The following is a 16278-nucleotide window of genomic DNA, read 5'->3' as shown; positions in this document are numbered from 1 at the left end:
AAATTATCAAATTGAATTCCAAATAATGAAACCATTTCATTCACTGCAACCTTTCCCCTCATTCAGTTGTAATTTTATTTATAAGGAAAAGTCATTTCCTTTCTGTAATAAGCCAAACAAATGTGAAACTTATATCCATTATGCAAATGCATCACATGGCATAACTTTTTTTTTTTAAAGAAAACTAAGAGTAGGAAAAACTGTTTTAGTAAACATCATAATTTCATTTTTTTTTTAAATTTTTTTTTTTCAACGTTTTTTATTTATTTTTGGGACAGAGAGAGACAGAGCATGAACGGGGGAGGGGCAGAGAGAGAGGGAGACACAGAATCGGAAACAGGCTCCAGGCTCTGAGCCATCAGCCCAGAGCCTGACGCGGGGCTCGAACTCACGGACCGCGAGATCGTGACCTGGCTAAAGTCGGACGCTTAACCGACTGCGCCACCCAGGCGCCCCCATAATTTCATTTTAAATCTGGTGTAAGTTCCCAGATACTCAGCCTGACAGGGATGGTTTTTTCTTACTGAAAGACAGTTTGCTATTCTTCTTTTTGATGTCCATACTCTGCCTAATCCCAAGCCATGTTTTTATTTTTCAGAATTTTTCTCAAAGTAGATTTGGTAGGATGCTTCCCTTTGCTTGTATTGTTTTGTTTGTGTTTTTTTTTATTCTATGAAAGGGATAATTTAGAAGTGTTTCTTTCTGAGGAGCTTATGATAAAATAGCCTTCAGTGATCACAGTTTCTGACTTTTCAGCCTTCCCTAAGAGTATCTGCTGGTTTCTATAGACGAGGACATATATATAGTAATACTAGAAAATACTTTTCTTTTTCATGATGAGAAATATCAGTCATTTGCTTCCATGCAGACATATCCACAAGAATGCTCTCTTATTCCATTACTAGTATACATTGAAGTTTAATGGCAACATTGAAGTTGCCATATAATGTCATGTTTTACAATGAGAAAGTGATATGGCCATCAGAGTAGCCAAATTTTCTCTGCAGTTTTTCATATACTTCAAAGCATGGGTGAACATCATTTTTTCATGTTATAAACACAGAATCCTTTTGCAAAATTCCAGGTTTTTTTTTTCTTTTTAAAGATTTTATTTTGAAGTAATCTCTCCACCCAAAGTGGGGCTTGAACATAATTACAGCCCCAAGGTCAAGAGTTGTATATTCTGTTGACTGAGCCAGCCAGCTGCCCCCAAATTCCAGGTTTTTCAAGCAGTCATTTGGGTCTTTTTTTTTCTCTTGTATCTGATATTTTAGACTCTGAGTTGCATATTATTTTGAGTAGTCATCATCAGAATTCTATCACATTTAGAGGCATTTTCTTTTCTTTTTTTCTTTCCTTTTTTCTCTTTCTTTAAGTTTTTATTTAAATAACTTTAAATTTTTTTTTTAACGTTTATTTATTTTTGAGACAGAGAGAGACAGAGTGTGAACGGGGGAGGGTCAGAGAGAGGGGGACACAGAATCTGAAACAGGCTCCAGGCTCCGAGCTGTCAGCACAGAGCCCAATGCGGGGCTCGAACTCACGGACCTCGAGATCATGACCTGAGCCGAAGTCAGCCGCTTAACTGACTGAGCCACCCAGGTGCCCCTAAATACCTGTTAACACATAGTGTAATACTAGCTTCAGGAGTAGAAGCATTTTTACTTTTGAATTCTTTATTTGCTTATTCCTTTATGTAGTTGTGATCAGAAACTGCTGAATTGCTTGCCATATCCTTCTCTACAGAAGGAAGCTACATGCCTTTTTATGAACTGCTCTTATATCACAGACTGCCTCCTCTCTAGCTAACTGTATTTTCTTTGTCCTTGGACTGTGGTTTTTCACAGGTCAATAAATGTTTCTCCTGGAATTTTAATAGATTTCATTTTTTTTTTCCCCAGTAATTTTATTTTGATACAATTCCAAACAGAATAATTGCAAGGAATACTTGCATGTCTTTTATCCAGATTAATTTGCCAGTTGTTTATATTTTTGCCTTATTTGATTTATCAGTCTTTCCCCCACCCCAAACACACACGCAAACACACACAGTCGCACAAATGCATGCATTCAGGTATATATGCACATCATTCTTTTTTTTTTTTTTTAATTTTTTTTTTTAACGTTTATTTATTTTTGAGACAGAGAGAGACAGAGCATGAACGGGGGAGGGGCAGAGAGAGAGGGAGACACAGAATCCGAAGCAGCCTCCAGGCTCTGAGCCATCAGCCCAGGGCCCGACGTGGGGCTCGAACTCAAGGACCGTGAGATCGTGACCTGAGCTCAAGTCGGACGCTTAACTGACTGAGCCACCCAGGCGCCCCCACATCATTCTTTTTAAATCGTTGGAAAATAAGTTGGACACCTGTAAACACAGTGTTATTTCCTAGGGAGATTCTCTTATGTGATCATAGTACTATTATCAGAAGCAGGAAATTTTAACATTCATCCATTACATTGTGTAACCTATAGTCCATATTCAACACTTGAATAACAGGGACTAGTTGTCCCAGTATTGTATTTTATAACTGTTTTCCCCTCTCCAGGATCCAGTCCAGGATCACACAGTGCATTTTGTTGTCATATCTCTAATCTCCTCAACCTTTCTGTCTTTCTTGACTCTAATATTTGAATCATATAAGCCAGTTACTATGTGGAATATCCTTCAGTTAGGTTTGTTTGATGTTCCCTGTGATTAGATTTAGCATTTTTCACCAGAACGGCATAGAGTGATGACATTTCATTATGTCAGAAAACACATGAGGTCAGTTTACGCCTGTATTAGTGATGTTAACTTTTCATCATTGATTAAGGTGACAGCCACTATGTTTCTCCACTTAGGAGTCATTGTTTCTGGGTTTGTTCTATTGCATGCTGACTTAAATCAAGACAGTCACGGATTAATTAGACCTTGGATTATTTTATGTTCTTTTTGCAGCTCGAGATGCTGCTGTGCAGAAGATTGAGACTATTATTAAGGAACAATTTGCACTTGAAATGAAGAATAAGGAACATGAAATTGAAGTCATCGATCAGGTATAATGGTGATAATGGTGATATATTTAAAAAATGGTGATAAATTTAAAAAAACAACAAAGCTATTGCAAAAAAATCTATACATGATGAATTAAAAAAGATCTGTTGAGATAAAATTATGTTTTTTTTCCCTTTGCCGTTCTTTTAAAGAGTTTTCTCATTCTGGAAAAAAGGCATTTTTTTTCTATAAATGAAACTGCAGGAAAACATAATGAAAAAAAATTACCTGAAATTCCATCCCAAAACATAATTCCTCTTTGCTCTTGTGCCCAGTTTCTTTATGGACGTTTCTCAGTGAATATGCATATATACACACAAATGTTCATATTAACATGTCTATATTCTCTTGCAAACATTGGCTTTTGTCATTCCTTTCAATCCTTTGCCAGTTTGATAGGTAGAAATAGTCATGTTTTTGCTTTCCTTTGCTTATTAGAGAAATTGAGCTTTTGGTCATTTGTATTTCTTATTTTATGAAAATTTTTATAGTGTATCTCTTCTGTCATTTCCATTTTTTTAATGAGTTAACATTTGTTTGTAGCGATTGATTGAGGCAAGAAGGATGATGGATAAACTTCGTGCCTGCATTGTTGCCAACTACTATGCTTCTGCAGGCCTTCTAAAAGTTTCTGAGGTAAGTTTTCCTCATATACAATCATTTCTGGCCATCCATATTTGTTGTATGAAGGGGAAATCAGTGTTAATGTGAAATTCCTGCCTTTGAAACGTATCTTGTATTGGCCTTCAGAATTCAAGAAGCCTCGCCTCCCTTCCTGGGAAAATATATAAACTGTCAATAATCCCAAGTAACATTTTTTCCTTTTTATTTAATCCTTTTCCAACTAATATTCAGCACTGTTGCTAGGATTTGCAGATACAAAGTTGAATGAGACCCTGTTCTTGCCTTATTCTTCATTTGATTATGGTCGGCTTTGGAGCAAATTATAGGTAGATTGATTTTCCTAATGAACAGCAATTTGTAGTTTCAGTATATATACCTTACTCAGGAAACCCTGATTTTTTTCCCCAGTCTTTATGAAAAATTTCAAGTACACTGAAGAGGTGAAATAAACACCTGTTTATGCTTGTTTAGATTCCGTATTTTAACATTTTGCTTTATTTATCTTATTTTTCTCTAGAACATTTGAAAATAAGTTCCAGGCATCATGACACTTCACCCCTAAATATTTAAATCATTTATTTCCTAAAGGACATTCTTTTGTGACTTCCTGATATTATTTGATAACCAGTCCATATTCATATTTTCCCAGTTGTCCCCAAAATATCTTTTAAAGATTAAAAAAAATTTTTTTTAATGCTTGTTTATTTTTTTTTTTTCGTTTTTTTTTTATTTTTTTATTTTTTTTATTTTTGGGACAGAGAGAGACAGAGCATGAACGGGGGAGGGGCAGAGAGAGAGGGAGACACAGAATCGGAAACAGGCTCCAGGCTCCGAGCCATCAGCCCAGAGCCTGACGCGGGGCTCGAACTCACGGACCGCGAGATCGTGACCTGGCTGAAGTCGGACGCTTAACCGACTGCGCCACCCAGGCGCCCCAATGCTTGTTTATTTTTGAGAGAGAGAAGCGTGCATGCACACACACGAATGGGGGAGGGGCAGAGAGAGAGGGAGACAGAATCTGAAGCAGGCTCCAGGCTCTGAGCTGTCAGCACAGAGCCTGACGCGGGTTTCGAACTCATGAACTGTGAGATCATGACCTGAGCTAAAGTTGAACACTTAACTGACTGAGTCACCCAGAGCCCCGTCCCCAAAATACCTTTTAAAGCTTGTTTTTGACACGGGATCTAAGGTTCATGGGCTACATTTGGACGTTTTGTTTCTCTAGACTCATTTCATCTAAAATACTTCTTTCACCTTTTCCCCATGATATTGACTTATTTGAAGAGAATAGTTCATTTATGTTTATAGGATATCCCACATTTTGGGTTTATTATTTTTCCCCTTGGGTTATTCCTTCATTCCCTCTATTTTTTTGCAAACTGGTAGTTGGGTCTAAAGATTTGATTAAAGTTAGAGGTTTTTGGCAATAATACTTCCTAAGTGATTCTGTATACCTCATGATTATATCACATCAGGTCACATAGTAATCAGGTTGTCCTATTGTTAAAGATATTAAGTTTAACCACTTAGTTAATGTGATTACCACTAGATTGGTCCAGTTATAAAGGAATGGGGATAGGGTTCAACTGAAACAGAAGTTCTTGTTTGACAGTTTGATAATTTCAGCATAACTTTTGTTCGTTTTTCATTTTAAAATTTCTTTTTCATAAGTTTTCTCAGATCATTCTCTTGGACAGTACTGGCTCAGTGAGAATGGCGGCAGGGCTGGGGAAGGTGTGACAGCATACTGCTTTCTTTGCATTGTTCCCCATGGTTTTTACAGATAAGAGGTGCTGTGTTTTGGCTTTCATGTCATCCTGTGGAGCTTAGGGTACCTGGCATTGGTGGTACTCCTGACATTGTCTTGGAGAAATCTGGAGCATTATTTGAGTTTAATCTTAGGTAGTTGTTTCTTCTACTTTAGGAATTTCCATAATGCATATTAGAGTCTAAACTATTTTTTAATTTTTTTTCTAAATGTTTATTTTTGAGAGAGAGAGCACATGCTCGAGCTGGGATAAGACAGAGAGAGAGGGAGACATAGAATCCACAGCAGACTCCAGGCTCCAAGCTGTCTATACAGAGCCTGACGTGGGGCTCGAACCCACGAACCTTAAGATTTACGACCTGAGTCGAAGTCAGACCCGTAACTGACTGAGCTACCCAGGGGCCCTGAGCTATTTTTTTAGAGCTATCATAACAAATTACCAGAAGCTTGATGGCTTAAAATAAGAGGAATTTATTATCTGATGATTGTGGAGACTAGCAGTCCTAAGTCAGGGTGTTGGCTGGACCATGTTGTCTCTGAAGGCTGTAGGGAAGAATCCTTCTTTGCCTTCGCCTACCTTCTGACAGTTGCTGGCAAACCTTGGCATTCCTTGACTAGTGGCTACATCACTGTAGTTTCTGTATATCTTCACATGGATATTTTCTCTCTTGTGTGTCTTCTTAGTTTCTCTCTGTCCACATTTCCCTCTTAACTAGGTAGGCCCTAAAGCAGTATGATTTCATCTTAACTTGATCATATCTGCAAAGAGTCTATTTCCAAATAGAGTCACCTTCAAGGTTCAGGGTGCATATGAATTTTTGGGAGATGCTCTTCAATGCAGATTTTAAAGTCCTTTCTTATAAGCTAGCAGCTGCATGGTATGGGGCTTGTAGTTATTCTGTCTGAAGAGGTGGTTGTCCATTTAATATTTTGTTGCCTTTTTTTTTTTTTTTTAAACCATTAGCACTTCTGAACTGTTACTTGGTGGTCTAGAAGTACACTGATTTTTTTTTTTTTTGCTGTTTTGATTAGGATTTATTCAAGGATATTTAGGTGTATTTTTGTCTATTACAATCTGCCATTTAATTATTTTTAGTTTGCTGTAACAAAATACATCACAGCTCTAAAAAATACCCTTTATTATTGAGATTCAGCAGTTTTGTTCCTTTGAAATCCTAGTCTCTTGACTCCTTTTCTCTCACTAAATGATGTTAATAGCACGGTTTTTAAAAGCTGTGCTGCCTAGGAACTGTAGAGTGAATCACATTATAACAGAGTACACTGTATTTTGTATCCAAGTAACAAGATACACAAAAATATTCCAGGCTTCAGTACTGGTCTGATAGCAAATATATGTAAGTATTAATCATTTTACAGCATTTTATGCTACATTTTACTCCTGTGTGGGAGCCATTTTACATACACATTTAAAAAAATCTTTATGTCTCTTACAGGAATGTTTTATTTAGAGCAGTTGATGAGTTTGTGTTAAAGCATTGTGAGACTAATTTTTTAAAAGTCAGATCTTACTTTCTTTTTTTTTTTTTTTTTTTTTTTTTTTTTTTAAATTTTTTTTTTCAACGTTTTTTATTTATTTTTGGGACAGAGAGAGACAGAGCATGAACGGGGGAGGGGCAGAGAGAGAGGGAGACACAGAATCGGAAACAGGCTCCAGGCTCCGAGCCATCAGCCCAGAGCCTGACGCGGGGCTCGAACTCACGGACCGCGAGATCGTGACCTGGCTGAAGTCGGACGCTTAACCGACTGCGCCACCCAGGCGCCCCAGATCTTACTTTCTATATGTTACTACCTATTCACCTTGATTTCTCATTTTCAGAGAACTTGCATTTTTAACTTTCAGTGTTAGGACCTTCACACAATTATTTATCACTTTCTAGTTTTTGTTTTGTTGACCCAGACCACGTTAAGGAGCTCGGACTTCGTTTTATGGGTGTGGGGAGACTTTGAAGAATTTCAAGCATGATCCCTAAATAGATAAGGTTTTAGAAAGATTAAAAGTTTAATTTGCTTGCTTTCATTTTTGCAGGGATCAAAAACATGTGATACAATGGTTTTTAATCATCCTGCTATCAAGAAATTTTTGGAATCACCATCTAGGTCATCCTCTCCTGCCAATCAGAGATCAGAAACACCATCAGCCAATCATTCAGAAAGTGATTCTTTATCTCAACACAATGACTTCTTATCTGACAAAGACAATAACAGCAATATGGATATAGAGGAAAGACTCTCAAACAACATGGAACAGAGACCAAGTCGAAATACTGGAAGGGTATAGTTGGATGGGTGGGAGGGAGTCAGAGGAGAAGGGAACTAATATTTTCTAAGTATGTATTATTTCATTTTCTCTTCATAAGAACCCTAGGAAATAAGTCAATTATATCCCTTTTGGAGATGGGGAAGCCGTCTTGAAGAGGTTAAAGTTCTGTTTGCCCACAAGTATCAGAATTGAGAATTAAACTTAATTAAGCTGAGAATTAAACTGAATCAGAACTGTGTACCGCACAACTCCTAGATGCCATCCACATAGATATGAGAGAAACCTTGAGGAATTGGCAATTCTGTGACCTTGTCCAAAGTCTTTCCATTCTGTCATGTTTTATTTTCTTTTCAGCATTTTCCTTTGTGGAACTTTAATGCTTTAAAAACTGGGGGAAACTTGACAAATAATAAATAGAATTGAAAACCATTTATTCTTCTTTGATCCTGCCAGTTTCTTATTTGAGTTCCTGTATCAAACTGCTCTGAATTTATCGGTATATATAATATTTGGCTATAGAGCCCTTACTGGATGATTTTCCTAGCCAGGGGTTCTGTGGTAGAGGAAATCTCCAGGTTGCTTTTCACATACTCAGACATCAAGGATTTTATTTATTTATTTTTTCAATTTTTTTTTAACGTTTATTTATTTTTGAGAGCCAGAGCACGAATGGGGGAGGGGCAGAGAGAGATAGGGACACACAGAATCCGAAGCAGGCTCCAGGCTCTGAGCTGTCAGCACAGAGCCCGATCATTGCAGGGCTGGAACCCACAAACTGTGCGATCATGACCTGAGCTGAAGTTGGACACTTAACTGACTGAGCCACCCAGGTGCCCCGGATTTGATTTATTTTTGATAAAAATCAAATTAAAATTTTCTGATTGTGAATCTGTACGTGTTCATTGTTGAAAAATTTACAGGAAAGTAAAAACAATAGGAAAGTCATTCATGATGCCACCACCCAAAAATGAAAACTCTAAATGTTTGGATTTACTTGTTTCTAACCACTATTATTTCTGAGCAAATACTGCATTTTTTTTTTTTTTTTTTTGTATGTGTGTGTGTGTTTTTTTTTTTTTTTTTCTAAGATTTTTTTTAATCTCTACACCCAATATGGGGCTTGAACTTACAACCCCAAGATCAAAAGTCATATACTCTACTGACTGAACCAGCTAAGCACCCCTTTTTGTTTGTTTTTGTTTGTTTTTATGTGTGTGTGTGTGTATTTTTTAATGTTTTATTTATTTTTGTGAGAGAGGGAGAGTGGGGGAGGGGCAGAGAAAGAGGGAGACAGAGGATTTGAAGCAGGCTCTGTGCTGACAGTAGTGAGCCCATGTGGGGCTCGAACTCACAAACTATGAGATCAAGACCTCAGCCGAAGTCAGATGCTGTTTTTTGTTTCAATTAAAAATAATTTAGGTAATACTGGTCATAGGATTTAGAAACTTACCATCTTGTATGTAATATACATGCTCATGTTTATGTAACAAATATTTAGTGTTTACTACATATGTACCAGGCACTTCTCTGAGAACTGTACAAAACAATCATGTGGCACAGGTACTGCTATCTTTATTTTTTATTATTTTTTTTAGATTTTCTTTTTTTAATGTTTATTCGTTTTTGAGAGACAGAGATAGAGCGCGAGTAGGGGAGGGGTAGAGTGAGAGGGAGACACAGAATCTGAAGCAGGCTCCAGGCTCTGTGACAGCAGTGAGCCCGATGTGGGGCTCGAACCTTGAGATCACAACCTGAGCCGAAGTCGGGCGCTTAGCTGACTGAGCCACCCAGGCGCCCCTGATTTTTATTTTTAAGTAATCTCTATACCCAATGTGGAGATCAAACTTACAACCCCAAGAATAAGAATCTCATTCTCTACTGACTGAGCCAGCCAGGCATCCCTGTTATCTTCATTTTATTAATGAGGAAATTTTGACAGAGAAGTAATTACACAAAATTTCACATCTGGTAAATGGGAAGAGTCAGGATTTAAACCCTGGCAGTCTATCTCTACAAAGTTTAAATTGATCATGTCTATGTTATTTCCCATTGAAAAAATTTTGATTATACAAAAGGTTGAAAAGAAAGTAAATTCCATTGACCTTTCCCCATTCCCATTTCCCAGGAGTAACCATTGTAATAGTTTCTTGTGTATCCTTCCATATCCTATTTGCATATACGAAGCAGAGGTGTATGACTGTTAAAAACACACATACATATGGAGTTATAGTGAACAAGCATAAACTATGCAAAAGATCAAGTAAAACTACTCTTTAATGCTCTGAGAGGTACTACAAAGCCAGAGAATGTGGTAATTTAAAAAAAAATCTGAGTTACTCTATGCATACCTTCTGTGATTTTGTGGTTTCTGCCTGTTGGAAATTGTCCACATTGAAAGTAAACATTGATTGTGATTTCTTTCAGGACATTGCTAGTATTACTGGCTCTCATAAAACAGAGCAGCGGAATGCTGATCTTACAGGAGATGAGACTTCACGTCTTTTTGTAAAGAAAACAATAGTAGTGGGCAATGTGTCCAAGTAAGTATCCAATTGAATTCTCCTATTTTCAGCTGTCCATTTATGTTAATACTCTTGCATACTTTTATTATTATAGTATTACTGTAGGAAGAGGCCTTAAGGATTTTTTTTCCCCCAAACTCTTTGTTGTTTTAAAAGTAAACTGAGTCTAAAGACTTGAAACTCTTGCTTCAGGGTGTCTGTTAATCTTTGACATAGAGTAAAATTGTGCTTGGTAAAAATTTCTAAGACCTGAGCTTTTTTTTTTTTTTTTTAAATTTTTATTTTTATTTTTTAATGTTTATTTATTTTTGAGACAGAGAGAGACAGAGCATGAATGGGGGAGGGTCAGAGAGAGGGAGACACAGAATCGGAAGCAGGCTCCAGGCTCTGAGCCATCAGCCCAGAGCCTGATGCGGGGCTCGAACTCACGAACCGTGAGATCGTGACCTGAGCTGAAGTCAGATGCTCAACCGACTGAGCCACCCAGGCGCCCCAAGACATGAGCTTTTATACAAATGGAGTGTTATTTTTTTTTTAAGATTTTATTTCTAAGTAATCTCTACACCCAACGTGGGACTCAAACTCACAACCCCAAGATTAAGAGTCGTGTGCTTCACCACCTGAACCAACCAGGCACCCCATATACAAATGGTGTATTTTATCAAGTTTGTTAGTATGGATAAATTGGAAGAAGTTTTGACTTTTTCTGATCTATGAACTAGTTCTATTTTCAGGGGCCTTAGCTAATGGCTAAAAATATTTGTTGCCCAAATTGAAGTCTTTTAAATTTTTAACAAAAAATTGCAGAGCATGTCTTGAAGACAGAATTTCTCCAAGCTGAGGGGCTAGCTCTTTAACTATGATTATGGTTATATATATGATTATATGTTATATATACTTATATATATGATTATATAAGTATCTCAAGGTGTCTTGTGGGAACACCATCATTTTTGCCAAATATCTAGGAATGGATAGACATAAATCTTCAAATAGTGTAAGAATGTTATTTCCTCACAAAGTCTTTATTTGCCCTTCTCCTCCCTCATGAAATATATTTTCCCTATGCTCTCTTGTCATCTTTATCATATAATCATTTTCTGTTTTTATATAATTTTCCCAAATCAGACTGGAATCTCTTTAGGGTAGAAAGTATGTCTTGTTTGTTTTGTACCTTATAGCAGTTGATTTTCAGTAAATATTTGATTGTTGAATAAGTTGATATATTTATGAAAATTGTAATTAGATTCAGTTATTGAAAATAAAGGATTCAGGCAGACAGTAATTATTTTGGGGGGGAAAATCAGATTGGGGGAGAAGTCTTCCAAGCCCCAGTTAATGGATCACAAATAACAAACAAGTACATTAAAGAGTCTCAGGATAATAAAAACAAAGATTTCTAATGGTCTGTGTGATAGTATTTAAATGGAAGCATAAAGGGGCACCTTGGTTGAATGTCCAACTCTTGATTTTGACTCAGGTCATCATCCCAGGGTGGTGGGTCAAGCCCTGCATTGGGCTCCGCACTGAGCGTGGAGCCTGCTTAGGGTTCTCTTTTTCTATCTTCCCTCCCCCTACCTCCTGCCCCTCTCCCGAACTCACTCTCAATAAATAAATAAATTAAATAAATAAATGGAAGCATAAAATATGATTAAGGCAATTAGATTTCTGTTTTATAGATGATATTAGAGTGGGTATGCATTTAGGTAAGGGAACTGATACACCATGTGAAGTGTTAAGAGTTGGGGCTTAACAATAGTACAAGACCAGTCAGCTCAGAAAAGTCCAAAACTGGAAATCTAGATAGACCCACCATTCCACAAGACGACTGGGAGAAACAGTCATTGACATTTCAAACAAGTACATTTAATTTGTACGTTTTTGGGTCTTTTGAAGACCAGCTAGAACTAAAATACTGGTTAACTATGGTTAATTATGGTAGAGAGGGAATGGTTGACATGAGAGTTGTAAAGTCCTTGTTTGTTGTGGAAGAGGGAAAAATTATTGATTTATTTTAGACTTGTTAAGAATGCTTGTTAATCTGAGATAATAACTAAAAGAATAGACATATGTTTTTATTTTATTTATTTTTTAAGGTTTATTTTTGTGAGAGATAGAGCAGGGGAGGGGCAGAGAGAGAGGGAGACAGAGGATTCAAAGCAGGCTCTGTATCAGCAGCAGAGAGCCCAGTGTGGGGCTTGAACTCATGAACTGCAAGATCATGACCTGAGCTGAAGTCTGATGCTTAACGGACTGAGCCATATATATATATGGCTAGTACATATATAATTTTTTTTTTTTTTAAAGTAGACTTCATGCCCAGCATGTGAGCCCAACATGTAGCTTGAACTCACGACCCTGAGATCAAGGCCTCAGCTGACATCAAGAGTTGGATGCTTAAGGGCGCCTGGGTGACTCAGTTGATTGAGTGACTGACTTTGGCTCAAGTCATGATCTCGTGGTTTGTGAGTTCAAGCCCTGCATTGGGGTCTGTGCTGACAGCTTGCTCAGAGCCTGGAGACTGTTCTGGATTCTGTCTCCCTTTCTCTCTGCCCCTCCCTCACTCACACTCTGTCTCTGTCTCTCTGAAAAATTAAAAAAAAAAAAAAAAAAAAAAAAAAAAAATTTAAAGGTTGGACGCTTAACTGACTGAGCCACCCAGGCTCCCCTAGAGATTTAAACTTTAAAAGTAGTAAGAGGAAGGTGGGGAAATTGAATGAAAAAAGGGAAAAAAAAAACCCTGATTCCATAAGAAGGCAAGCAGGGACAGGAGGAGGGATTTGATGAAGAGAAAAAAACAAGGCAAATAGTGTAAAATACTCTAGTAACAACAAATCTAAACATATCAATTATAAAAAATGCCTAGGGATTGTTATCTAGTTAAAAGATACTGTATTGATATAAAATCATCTAAAATTTAGTTCTCTGTTGTTTATCAGTTACACATCTAAATACAGAAAAATTGAAAGTAAGCAAATAAGTGAGATTTAGCTGGCAGATACTAACCAAAAGAAAACTAGTGTAGCATATTAATATCAGGGAGAATAGAATTTAAGACTAAAAGTATTCATAAAGGTAAAGAGTTATTATATAATGTTAAAAAGTTCTATTCAACAGGGTGATATTAAATAACAGTGTACTAGACAATAGTCTTAAAGTATCTAAACCAAAACTGAATCACAGGAGAAGTTTCTAAATGCACTAGTATACTGAGAGATTTTATGCACCTTCTCAGTAATTGGTAGATCAAGCAAAATATCTATATGAATATAAAAGATTTGAACATCAGTTAACAAAGCTTGATCTGATATACACACATAGACTATTACATGTAATAGTTGAAACATCTTTAAGCATAAGGAACATTTATGAAAATGACCACATAATAAGCCATAAAGTAAGCTCTAACAAATATTGAAGGACTTGTATCATACAGACTGTTTTTGTTTTTTTTTTTTAAGATTTATTTTTAACCAATCTCTACACCCGGCATGGGGCTTGAGCCCAACCCTGAGATCAAGAGTCAGGCTCCACTGACTGAGCCAACCAGGTGCCCCCAGACTACTGTTTTTGATCACTGTTACAGTAAAGTTAGAAATCAGTGACAGTAGGGCGCCTGGGTGGCTCAGTTGAGCCTTTGGCTCAGGTCATGATCTTGTGGTTCATGGGTTTGAGCCCCACATCAGGCTCTGTGCTGACAGCTCAGAGTCTGGATACTTGTCTCTGTCTCTTTCTACCCCCCCCTCATTGTGTTCTGTCTCTCTTTCTCTCAAAAATAAATGTTGAAAAAGAAAAAAATCAATGATAGTAGGATAACTAGAAAATTTTATGTCTAGCAATTTAAACCACTTCCAAACAATTCATAAGTCAATGAAAAAATCACATTAAAATATTCACAACTAAATACTCAAATAAGAACTTGTAGGATAACACCGGAGGAATATTTAAAGGGAAATGTATAGTCTTAGATGTCTGCAGTAGAGGAAAAGCTTAAAATTAATGAACTAACCATCTCACTTAGAATGATGCAAAGAAATTAGAAAAAAATAAAAACAAAACCCTGTATACACAAACTTGGTGAAATTAAGGAAAAAAGACATAGCTACAAATGATGTACTGTGAGGTAAGAAATAATGCCAACATCTTTATGCCGGTACATTTAAAAATTTAGGTGAAATGGAGAGTTCCTAGAAAAATACTGTTTATGACTCAAGAAAGGAAAAACTTTGAATAGTCTTACAACTACTAAGTAACTTTAATTACTGATTTTTAAAACATTCCGATCACAAAACCAAACCAAACTACTAGGCTTAGATTGCTTTACAGGCTGAGTGAACACATAATTTCAGTTGTATACAAAGTCTTCTGGAGAGGGCACCTGGCTGGCTTAGTTGGTAGAGCATGCAATTTTTGAACTTGGGGTTGTGAGTTCCAGCCCCACGTTGGGTATAGAGATTGCTTAAAAAAAAAAAAAAAAAAAGTAACCAGAAAGCCCCCCAAAATCTTCTGAGGATAAAGAGACAACACTTAATCAGGCTATCTTATGAGGATAGCCTAACTTTTTAAATAAAGCCAAACAGTTCACGAGAAAAAGAAAATTATAGGACATTCACAGTTGTGAATAGAAGTGCATAAATACTGAACAAAATCAGAAACTGAATTCAGTAAATACAGAAATGATAATACTTCATGATCAAGAAATGCAAGTTTGGATTAACATTAGAAATCAATATAACTTAGCCCGCTGCATTATTAAGGATAACCACAGGCACAGATAAATGTATAGAAGGCTGTGACTGGGGTGCCTGGGTAGCTCAGTTGGTTGAGCGTCCAACTCTTGATTTCAGCTCAGGTCATAGTCCCAGGGTTGTTGGATTTAGCCCTACATCGAGCTCCACACTGAGCATGGGGGATCCTTGGGATTCTTTCTCTCCCTCTGTCCCTCTTCCCTGCTCATGCTTGTGTGTGCGTGCTTGCTCGCTCGCTCTCTCTCTCTCTCTGTCTCTCTCTGTCTCTCTCTCTCAAAAAAAAAAAAGGCCATGACAATATTTTCTAACAATGTAATAAGGCCTCATGAAATAAAGGGAGGGCTAAAGATACTAGTTTTACCATGGTCAGGACTTAAGGGGATGGTGTATTTTGGCTTTTCTTAATTTATTTCTTAAAACTTTATTTTGAGAGAAAGAAAAGTGTGAAAGAAGGAGAGAGGCAGAGAGAAGAGAGAATCCCAAGCAGGTTCTGCACTCTCAGCACAGAGTCCAACATGGGGCTCAAACCCACCAATGGGAGATCATGACCTGAGCCGAAACCAAGAGTTGGGTGCTTAACCGACTAAGCCACATAGGCACCCCTGTTTTGTCTTTTAAAAGGCAAGAGACCAGTTGCAAACTTTGTGGCAGCAATGAAGAGTTCAGAGTTGTAGCACTCTGAAACCTAAATGAAATCAGCCCGAAAGCTAGAGAGACCCTAGCCCGGGAATAAAATATGCCAGTTTATTTCTACCTCATTTCTAACTCCACTTGGAAAGGCAAAATTGATTTTTTTTTTAATTGGATGATGATAATCAGAAAATAAAACGAACTTTAAGGGCATGCTCCTTAGAAACCAGAATAAATAAATAAATAAATAAATACTTTTAAAAGATTAACAGCAAAAGATTCACTTTGATTGGTTAGGGGATAGAGCTATTAAATCTTTCTAGAATTAAAAATTTTTTAAGTTAGAATATTTTTTAGGGGAGTGGGAGGTATATGCTTCCAGTTATGGAATGAATAGTCATGAGGATGAAAGGTACAGTGTAGGGAATGTAGTCAGTGGTATTGTAATAGTGTTGTATGATGACAGATGTAGTGAGCATAGCCTAATGTATAGAGGTGTTGAATCACTCACTGTGTAGTATACTGAGACTAATGTAACATGTCAGCTATACTTCAATAAAAAAAATGGTCTCAGCCTTATTGACCTATAATTGACAAAATTATATTTAAAGTGTACATTGTAATTTGATATAAGTATACATTTTGAAGGGATTCCTGCCATCAAGTTAATT

At 37.0% G+C, this 16278-nt stretch overlaps 1 protein-coding gene across 4 annotated transcripts in view; it reads left to right on the top strand.

Moving 5' to 3' along the window:
- Positions 1-16278, top strand: part of YEATS2 (YEATS domain containing 2) — a 114069-nt gene that overhangs the window by 21818 nt on the left and 75973 nt on the right. For all 4 annotated transcript variants that reach the window (XM_042954939.1, XM_042954941.1, XM_042954942.1 and 1 more), the window contains exons 3-6: positions 2939-3036; positions 3578-3670; positions 7474-7719; positions 10132-10247. In XM_042954939.1, coding sequence (XP_042810873.1) covers positions 2939-3036; positions 3578-3670; positions 7474-7719; positions 10132-10247 — 553 coding nt within the window. The remainder of the gene's footprint in view (positions 1-2938; positions 3037-3577; positions 3671-7473; positions 7720-10131; positions 10248-16278) is intronic.

Source organism: Panthera leo, chromosome C2 (genome assembly GCF_018350215.1).
Source record: "Panthera leo isolate Ple1 chromosome C2, P.leo_Ple1_pat1.1, whole genome shotgun sequence".
Classification (NCBI taxonomy): Eukaryota; Metazoa; Chordata; class Mammalia; order Carnivora; family Felidae; genus Panthera; species Panthera leo.
Note: the sequence above shows the minus strand (reverse complement) of the source record. Positions and strands in the feature narration are given on the sequence as shown.